This window comes from Alligator sinensis, unplaced genomic scaffold (genome assembly GCF_000455745.1).
Source record: "Alligator sinensis unplaced genomic scaffold, ASM45574v1 scaffold112_1, whole genome shotgun sequence".
In the NCBI taxonomy this organism is placed as follows: domain Eukaryota; kingdom Metazoa; phylum Chordata; order Crocodylia; family Alligatoridae; genus Alligator; species Alligator sinensis.
Genome location: NW_005841892.1, coordinates 1,258,196 through 1,268,500, shown reverse-complemented (window position 1 = coordinate 1,268,500; position 10,305 = coordinate 1,258,196). Strand labels below are relative to the sequence as shown.

The 10,305-nt window shown below is 37.5% G+C and overlaps 1 protein-coding gene across 3 annotated transcripts in view; it reads left to right on the top strand.

Annotated features, from left to right (window-relative positions):
* Positions 1-3,560, top strand: part of CSMD3 (CUB and Sushi multiple domains 3) — a 1,313,655-nt gene extending 1,310,095 nt beyond the window's left edge. For all 3 annotated transcript variants that reach the window (XM_025197227.1, XM_006018073.3, XM_006018072.3), the window contains 3 exons: positions 1-81; positions 1,872-2,007; positions 3,252-3,560. In XM_025197227.1, coding sequence (XP_025053012.1) covers positions 1-81; positions 1,872-2,007; positions 3,252-3,411 — 377 coding nt within the window. In that variant the 3' untranslated portion in view covers positions 3,412-3,560. The remainder of the gene's footprint in view (positions 82-1,871; positions 2,008-3,251) is intronic.
* Positions 3,561-10,305: the final 6,745 nt, after the last annotated feature.

The window sequence follows — 10,305 nt, the reverse complement described above, 5'->3', positions numbered from 1 at the left end:
CTGAACCAGATGGAGCAACATATGTTTTCCAAGGATTTATACAGGGTAAAGATTATGGACAATTTGGACTTCAAAGATTAGGTAACCCACTATTTTTATGTCATAATTCAATATTGTTTCATATTGTACTTTTTTATTATTCATGTTTTTGAAGCATGACTGCATATGAAGTGTTGTATTGAAATTGTATCTCAATATTAGTGTTTGGGTAGAATATAGCTAGACTCATAACCTGAAATAGTAGGAATAGAATATTTTGTTTATAGGAAATTAAATAGGGAAGTATACTTGCTTTAGCGTGGGGGGCTGCTGGTTGTGGCTAAGAACATTTGATATATTTAGTGATCTTGTTTTAAGAACTAAATATGGAATAATAATTTAGTTCCAAATTATGAATTATACAGAGAATAAGTAAGAGAAACAGAGTATGTGCCCAGTGCTGTGAATTAATAAAGATTACTATCCAATCTGGAAATCCTTTTCATATTTTTCTGCATTCAAAATTCTCACTGAAGTCATGAAGAACTTCATGATTTTGCACTCTAGATTCAATTATGCACCAAACTATTTTTTTATTCTTATGCATTTTATTATTGCTAATAAAAACCTTGCTGTTTTATGAATGCGAACGCATAGAGAACAAGAAAAACATTGTATTGAAATTGTATATCAATATTAGTGTTTGGGTAGAATATAGCTAGACTTGTAACCTGAAATAGTAGGGATAGAATATTTTGTTTTATGAATGCTTAAGCATAGAAAACAAGAAAAACATTATCAATTAAACATATAATGTCTGTACTCCTTCTCTCGAGAATTCTAATAATTCTCCTCAGTGGGGGGGAAAAAAACACCCCTTAAATATTGGCAAGATGTTGCATCCAAGGTAGTAGGATTCTACATAGACCAAATAGTGCATTTCTACAAGGAAAATTAGTTCTCATGACTGTAATGTCTTCCTAAATAGATTGGTCATCTTCAGCTAAATCATTTTATCTACAGCCAAAACACATTCTTCCTGCCTCACTCCTATTGTTTAAAAAATCCAAGTATTTTTTTTAATAATTTGAATATGCAGGATTTATTAATTTGTGGAATGAAATAGATCATGTTTTTACTTTCATTATCTTAAGTCATGTTAAACTGGAGTCTTGGAAGCTTAACTTTGCTTTCACTGCATTTGCTAATATAGATGCTTTAGATAGAACTCGTATACAAGACTAAGAGCTATAACCAACATATCTGAGCTTCATTAAGCCATCTATTTCAAAATATTTGGGGATAATCTGTTAAAAAATAAATGCAGTCATGTTTTGGCAATTTGGTTTTATTGGCTTCTTATGAAAACTGTAAGCATTCACACTTCTTCTGGTTTTCAAAGAATTTTAGATTTATTTTTTTTTTAATTTAATAATTTTCTTCCATGAGTTCCATCTTCTAAGAACAAGATTATTCACCTAGGAATATATTTAACTTTGGTACAAGATTAATTAATAGAATCACTAAAGGATCACTAGTAGGCTTGAAGAGAGAGAAATCCACCATGCTTGATCAAGGATTTGCTTTAACTAACAAGTCTTTAGCAGATGTACAAGATATTTTTGTAATTTTTTCTCCAGAATAGATGTGAAATGAGGATTTCAAAACTTTAGTCATACAAACATAAACTATCTTTCAAACCAAACCTCCCATTCATTTCCTGCTTGTTGTACCTAATAATTTTTCTTATCACTATGCTTATTTATCATCTAAATATATCATAAGTCCTCACAAATGCTCACTTGCAATAATAATGCGAGGAATTTTGGAGTGGTACTTGCTGGAAATAACTAATCCTTTTTTCTTTCTCTTTCTTTTATTTTTTTGTTTAGGTCTTAATGTGTCTGAAGGTTCAAATTCTTCTAATCAACCACATGGTACAAATAGTAGTTCTGTGGCCATTGCTATCCTTGTGCCTTTCTTTGCCCTTATATTTGCAGGTTTTGGGTTTTACCTTTATAAGCAAAGGTAAGTGTAAATTAATCCTTGCATTATCATTTGCTTAAAGTTCTTCAGTGCCCTTAAACTTGAGTGTAATAAATAGGATAACAAGAGCTTTCCTGAGAACTCCTTCACAAAGATCTCTATAGAAGTTCCTTGTTATTCTTTTAAAGGTGACATAATGTTTAATTAGTAAGGTTGCTATACCTTCACTCCCACCTTTTAGGAATGAAATACTATAAAATTTTATGAGCAGAATAAGGATAGGTTAAATTACTGGCATCTTTTCATGTTTGCTTTTTGAAAATTGCCTCTTATTTGGCAAGTGACAGTACTGAGAGTGATATCTCTAATCTAATGTATTTTAAAGCCCACATATTTATATGGGCCTGCAAGTATGTATGGTGTGGTCTTATGTCAGTGAAAGGTTTTATTATGAAAAATGATTCCACAGCACAAATTCGTAATAGAATTATAATTAGCTTACTACCATGTTCTGCTCAGAGTTACTGTATTATTAGCGATAGTTTTGTGCATGTCTCTGAGGACAAAATGTATTCCTCTGTTTCATTTTTAAGGAATATTTTCTAACAGTCAATTGCATAACATCAGATAAGTAAAAGATCTTGCACTACAACAATCAAGGATGGGAATGGGACTCCTAAATAGCTGTATGCACAGCAGTACTTGTCAGATGTCTTAACAATTACTCTTACAGTGCAGTCAAAGGCCAACATGACTAAAATGTGGTATCTGTGTCATAAAAATGGAACTAAAAGTCCTTGAACTGCTCCAGACTAATACTTGGTTATTGGCATACAAATATTTATTTCTTTTATACAACAACTTTTATCCAAGTTGAATTATTATATCTCTTGACTTTTCATATAAAAAGGCTTCAGATTCTGAATTTAAGTTTTATTCATATTTATAGCCTATCTAGTCAAACTGAAACCTTTCTAAATAAAAATCATTTCACTATTGTTGCCCTCAGATAACAAGCAGTGTTTAGCCTTCATTTCCATTTTCCACCGAACAGCTCTTAACAATATTGCATTTTTGCTGATTTTCAATTAGCTATAAGCACGTTATAACATTATTTTAATATGATAATCTTCTGTAACCTTGTTTAAAAAGCCAGCAACGTCCTTTAATTAATTTTCAACTTTAATATTTTAAATTGAAAATAGTCCCATTTATTAAGGTTCTTATGCCACACAGATCACTATGAAAAACTCCAGTTGTAAACATCCTGTGTTTTTCTTTAACAGGACTGCACCTAAAACACAGTATACAGGCTGCTCTGTACATGAAAATAATAACGGGCAAGCTGCTTTTGAAAACCCCATGTATGACACAAATGCAAAGTCTGTAGAAGGGAAAGCTGTGCGATTTGACCCCAACTTGAACACTGTTTGCACAATGGTATAATGTGGTAATGCTTTGTCTACAGAAGTTTGGAAATTGAAACACAACACAGTGCACGCGTAGTTCACTGATAAAAATTTAAAGCACACTTTTCAGGATATAATGGATCACCTTTTCCTGAGGATGATAGACAAGAGTGTTTTTTTCATAAACTGGAACAGAATTGTTCTTCATGTTTACCATGGAGAGTTTTACAGATAATCTGCTGCACTCCACGAGTGCTTACTCACAGTTTATTTGCTTTTTTAAAAAAGGAGATTATTCTAAAACATAAAACATATTTGCATATATTGGAGGAGCATCCACTATCAGTACTTCTGTGCTTTATAAAACTATAATAGAGGGACTGGGTTTAAAAACAAAAAGATATAGGGTAGAAAATAAGAGCTATAATTACAGGAGATAATAGGTCACTGACTTCTCTTTTGCATTGATGAGCTATCTCATTCTCTTAAATTTGAACTTTGTACCATTCTTTCAGTTATTCACCCCTGTTTAGCAAGTGTCTTTTTTTTTCTCAGACCAGTTGATTTCTAACATTGCTCAATATCATGTCACAAGTTTAAACCTACAAATGTAACTTGCTATTTTTTACAGTGCAGAAGGAAAATAAATGACAGGTTTTCAGATCTTATTTAATTTCTCGTTTCATATCTAGCCTTGTCCTCACATTCAGTGTCAAGCTTCTTTCCTCTGTTCTCATTAGCAAGACCCACAGGTGATAATGGGTGTAGTCTTGCTTCTCTATGTTCCCTCCTGTGGGCTTTTGCTAGTAGACATTGGTTTTATAACAAAAGATGGTAGCACACTATATGAATTGTGCTTTGTCATGCAGCAATGTTCCTTCCTGTTGAAGATGATTTGCAAGAGTGACCATTTTACACTTTTTTCTAACATCAAAATGTACCTTAATGAAGTTCGGATTAGAAAGATACTGTTTATAGAGACGCTAGAAAGCGAAATCAATATATCAAGAACATATGGCTTCCCATTTCAATCCGTATTACTGTCTATACATATTTCATTATCAGCATTATTCTACTCCTGAATTTTCTCAAAATACACATGCTTGTGGCATGATGCAAAGCCCACAGAAATCAATCCAATGACTGACTGATTTCAGTGAGCTTTGGATCAGGCCTATTCATTGCAGAATCATACTTTGGAAGTAATTTGGCTTTGGAACACAAGTTGGTATCAGATATTATTCAAACAGACCCTCACTATAATTAGCTAAAATTGAATTTATTGCAGCAATACAGTACGAACAGTCTTTTAAGGAAGTAAGACATTGTTTAATTAGGATTAACCCATCAAAACATACAAGTCTCACTCCCAGAAAGGCAAGTTTCAAACACGGTAAACAAATTTTGAAGGAAGGTAATCTTTAGTTTTACTGTTTTTTTCATAACAGAGTTATCCATTGGCAACTCCAGTAATTTATTTGTAAGTCATTGTCTTCCTTTTATAGCATGACTCACAAATTCTGTATGTTAGCCTGTGTGAATTATCTGTTACTGTCCCTTTAAGACAATAATAACTCTGTGAAAAATCTAACCTTTTTATTACCATAATAGAGAGTGCCTACCAAAAATCATTGTACCCAGGATTGCTGCTTGGATTTCTAAAATGTTTGATGAATTTCTTATAAACCATTTTACAACACTTTGTTTTGAGAATTCATACAATTCTGTCAAACTGCATTCTACTAAAAAAGATGCTGTTTTATATTTTTTACCATCAGTTGTTATTTATTCTTGTTTGTTCAAATGACTGCAATAACTATGACTCATTCATTAATGTTAAGGTTAATAGATTTGAGATCGTTTAAAATATGTTTCTTCTGCGACTGGCTACTCCTCTTATATTAATGCATACACTTTTGTAAAGAAGTATATTTTTATGAAAAAAAGGATTTGTAAAAGTATGATGTAAATTTTCAGTGCAATGTAAACAAAATAAAAATGGACAATTGCTTTTTTAACAATGTGTCTTCTTTACTAGCTGAGCTTCAACACTTTTATCAGGTACAGAAACTAGAAAGCAACTGAAATGGTTACACAAACTCACTATTTTCTCAGATTTCCAAGTACACTTTTGGCTCCTCACTCTCCACCCTGAACCTCCCAGTCTTCTCATGCCATTGCAAGTAAATTGCATTTTATTTACTGAAGTGATTTAGATTTATTTAATCTTTCATGAATATTGAAGTTGTCTACTTTTTCCAAGAACAGTACTATAGTTGTTTAGAACAGACAGTGGGAATTCATATGATATTTCCTGAATGGAGATATTTGAGTACAAACAAAAGAAATCCCTTATCTTTTACTGAAAATAAACTGGGAAAAAATATTTTTAGGCAATAATTATGGGGTGATGGGAAGGGGAATGATACATTTTTTGCTTTGAATAGAGACCTGTCCTTTAAGGACACTTTTTATTTGTAGTCATGGAGAAAAGATAAAACCTGATCTGAAATGGTGTTCAGGGAGTACAATGAGATAAATATCTGTCTACTATTCTTTTTAAAAAATTAGGCATTTTAAATAAACTGAAAAGGCTTGCTTCTGTCCACACTGAAATCAATAGGGATTTTGTTGGTGAATGCACAGGAAGCAAAAGCAAAAAGTGACTGTAAAATCAAATTGTGCAGTTCGCTCTTTAATGTTTCTCACTGGATTTCTAGGCCAAATTGTTTAATTTGATACATAAAAATATGCTATTACCTAGTAGCCAACCCTTCAGACTCAGCTTAGTCTCTGAAGTAAAACTGTCCCTGTTCTGATTTATGCATTACTAGTAATATAGTAAAGAAATTCTGAACATAAAATTTTCTTAATAGTTGTGTTGATGGTGAATGAACCACAAGGGAATACAGAAAGCATTTTCCTAAGGCTGTATTGACTTCTCAGTAGCACCAGATGAAATGCACATAATGGATTAAATTTTTTTGGTCAGAATTTTCCTATTTTGCCAATTTGTAGAAAGTGTGTGAAATGGAGGCATTCTCAATCAAGTGTAAACTCTTTTTATATTATATTGTCTGAAATTTTTCAATACCAGGGTAATAGAAATGTTAATCTTTCACAATAGTTTATGGTTGGTTGATTGTAGTTGGTTAAATAAATCATTTACTTGCTGTGATTTCCAGACTCTCTGGTTCTGCAGTTTATAGAATAGGTAGCAGAAACTATTTTGACTAGTTTTCTGAAGGGGACTTGCTATGACAACACACATTAGTGAAGAATGATGTGGGTGGAAATGGTTTTGTAGTGCAAAGAGGTCTCTAATAGAGTGAGATAATTCAGAAAACTGTTAATGAGACAGAAACCTTATCTGTTCACAAAGGTAGTATTAGTTTCATTATTTTTAAAAATCTTATTAAACTTGTTTAAATTCTTTGACTCAGTTTTCAACCTCTGAACTTATATCCCTTACACTGGTTGCCCAAAATTCTGATTGCCATAGAGCTCCTAAATTCTATCTTACAGCTTGCCAAAAATCTCCTTGATCCATAGGGGAAGAGAAGTTGTAGTAGTAGGATCAGAAACAGACCCAGAATATAAATCTATAACCTATATAGGACACCCAGGAAATCTACATGCATTTCCATTGGCAAAACTTAGCCACTTGCTGGGTGTGGTGGTCTCCCATATAGTCAGAGGAATAAATGTATATGTAACGTGTATTTATTCGTCCCAGACCCAGTCAGAGTGAGTAAGTGAAGCCAAAAAAGAAGCAAGTTCTATGGAACATGCTCTGGCTACTGCCTCTAATTGCAGCTGTTGATAACATTTAGATTAGATATATTGTAATGCTCTATAATTCAGTTACTTAATTTTTGGCACCTTCACCCCTCTGTGATTTTGTCCAAAGATACCTTTTCTTTGTGGAGACCTCAAGCCTCTACCATGACTAGACCTCGACACAGAAGACCTTAAATACATTTCAACCCCAAGGCTAAGTACAGACAGTCAGAAAGCCCAAAGTGGAATCTGTTCAACCTAGGTAGCTTCCACAAAGCTGCGTAACTTGAACTGAAAACTAACTGAACTGATAGGCAGGGGGCTCTAGAGCACTTGTTCCAGCCTGCTGGCCATTGCCAGTCCAGCCAAGTGTCCCCAACACCCCTGCTGTCCCCCGCACAGAGATTAAGGAGCCCCCTGTCCAGGTGCTAGCCCACTTAGGGGGACCCTCCCCCTCAGGAGGTTTCCCCCATCCTGGGTTCCTGAGCCCAGGCAGCTGTGGGGAGCTGAGGGGAATACCCTCCCTCCACCCCTTCCTAGCTGCTGATTGCTTCAGTTACTGCCACAGGAGGGAGGGAGAAGAATTGCTCCTTGCTCGATGCCTGCCCATGCATCACAGCATGGGGGCACTGCGGGGCCCCTGCCTTGGAGGGGGTTCCCCCCGCAACCCATCCCAGGGTCCCCCTAGGGAGATGAGGGGAATTCTTTCCCTCCCAAACCACAGAGCAGCTTGTCTTAGCTGCTGCAAGTCTCAGGCAGTTTCAGGGAATGGAGGGAAATTCTTCTACTCCCCTGCATTAGTTTTGCCTCAGACTTGCAGAAGCTGAGGCAAAACTGGTTACAGAGGAGCAGGAGAATTTCCCTCTGCTCCCTGATACTGCTTGAGACTTGCAGGAGCTGAGGCAAGCTACTCTGGGGTTTAGGAGGGGAAGAAGTGCCCTCAGCTCCCTGGGGCTGCCCCAAGCTGGGGGTGGCAGGGAATCCCTCAAGGCAGGGGCACCCCAGTGCCCCCACACTGGGTTGCATGGGCAGGCACCCAGCCGGGAGCAATTCTTGTCCCTCCCTCCAGTGACAGCCGCTGAAACAATCAGAAGCTGGGAAGGGGGAGGGCTGCTGAGAGTCAAAAGCCCCCAACACAGAGGCTTTCTCTCCCCCTATGTGCTGTGTAGACCCTGGCTAGGAAGGTCTGGGGGGCCTGTCCCTTGCCCTCCCCCATCTCTATGGGCTGATGAATGCAGGAGGAAGTAGGCTAAGTAGTAGAGAGGTGAGGCAGCCCCTGCTCTACTGGAGCAGATAGCATAGCCCAGGACTGCAAAAGATTTTGGGATGCTGAGGGACTGTGAGTTAACTTGAACCAGGAAGGGATCTGGGACAGAAGTTCCATAAACTGGTTTGACCTAAATCCAGTTAAACCTGATTAGATGTAGTATCAGACTTATCTTAAACTGGTTTGGCCATTTTGAAAGTGGTTTATATGCAGTGAGCCACTTTCTGTCCTGTTACAGGTTTAAATCAGTTTCTGATCACTTAAACCAGTTTATGTGTAACTTTTGTTCCTTGCCCAATGGTCTGTTGCTAGCTAATTGGTAAAATAAACTAGTCAAGATGTAATGAAGTATTTGCCATTGGTTTCCTCAGTCCTGCACCGTATAGTTAATCTAAATTCTTATGGCCCAGTGGGTAATTCAATGTTAAGGGGAAACCAGCATGGGTTTATAGCAGACAGATTCTGGCTGACTAACCTGGTCTCTTTTTACGAGCACATCACAAAGTGTTTAGATGCAGGGGTGGAGATAGATGTTATCTATTTGGACTTTCAGAAGGCTTTTGACACAGTGTTGCACCCAATTCTTACAAGCAAACTGAGTAGCTGTGATGTGGATTTTTTCACAATAAAGTAGGTGAAAAACTGGCTTATGGGATGAATCCAGAGAGTAGTGGTGGATGGGGTGGTTTCTCCCTGGAGAGATGTGGGCAATGGTGTTTCCCAGAGCTCTGTCCATGGACCAGTACTGTTCAATATCTTCATCAGTGATTTGGATGACGTTGTTGAAAGCATGATGTCCAAATTCACAGATGACACCAAACTATGGGGTACAGTAAACACACTGGAGGGCAGGGAGTGAATCCAGGCAGATTTGGATAGACGGGGGAAGTGGGCAGATCAGAGTAGGATGCAATTTAACAAATATAAGTGCAAGGTGCTGCACCTCAGGAGAAAGAATTTCCAATACACCTATAGAGCAGAAATTACCATTCTGAGTACCACGGCAGTGGAAAGGTATCTCGGAGTCTTGGTCAACGCAAAAATGAACATGAGTCGCCAATGTGATGAGGTAATAAGTAAGGCTAATCACACTCGTGCATTAGTAGGTACATCACGAGCACGTCTATGGAAGTAATACTTCCCCTCTATGTGGTATTGGTCATACCGCAGTCAGAGTACTGTGTCCAGTTTTGGGTGGCACACTTCAAGAGGGATGTGGATAACTTTGAGAACATTCAGAGAAGGGATACTCGTATGGTTGAGGGCCTGCAGGTAAGACCTTGTGAAGACAGACTGAGGGACCTGAATCTCTTCAGCCTCCGCAAGAGAAGTCTGAGAGGTGATCTTGTGGCTGTCTACAAACTCATCATGGGGGGTCAGCGGGGAATAGGGGATACTCTGTTTACCAGGGCACCCCTCGGGGTTACTAGAAATAGTGGCAACAAATTAAAGAAGAGTAGATTTAGATTAGATATCAGGAAGAAATTCTTTATGGTGAGGATTGCCAAAATATGGAATGGGTTTCCAAGGGATGTGGTGCTTTCTCTTACCTTGGAGGTGTTCAAGAAAAGATTAGACAGGCACCTAGCTGGGGTTATTTAACCCCAGGGCTGTTTCCTACCTAGAGCAGGGGTTCGGACTTGATGATCTACAAGGTCCCTTCCAACCCTAGAAATCTATGAAATCTGTGAACCTGCCGTCCAGGAGAGGCAAGGGCTATGGTTGGAAGCCCATAGCCCGGGAGGGGAGCATATCAGCATGGCCGGGGAGCCTGTAGTTTGACAGGGGTGTTAGGAACAGCAGAGAGAGAGAGAGGAATGAGTAACAACTGCAAGGCATAGGCATGGGTATTAGGGAGGAAAAAGCCCATGTAATTAGTTCTTA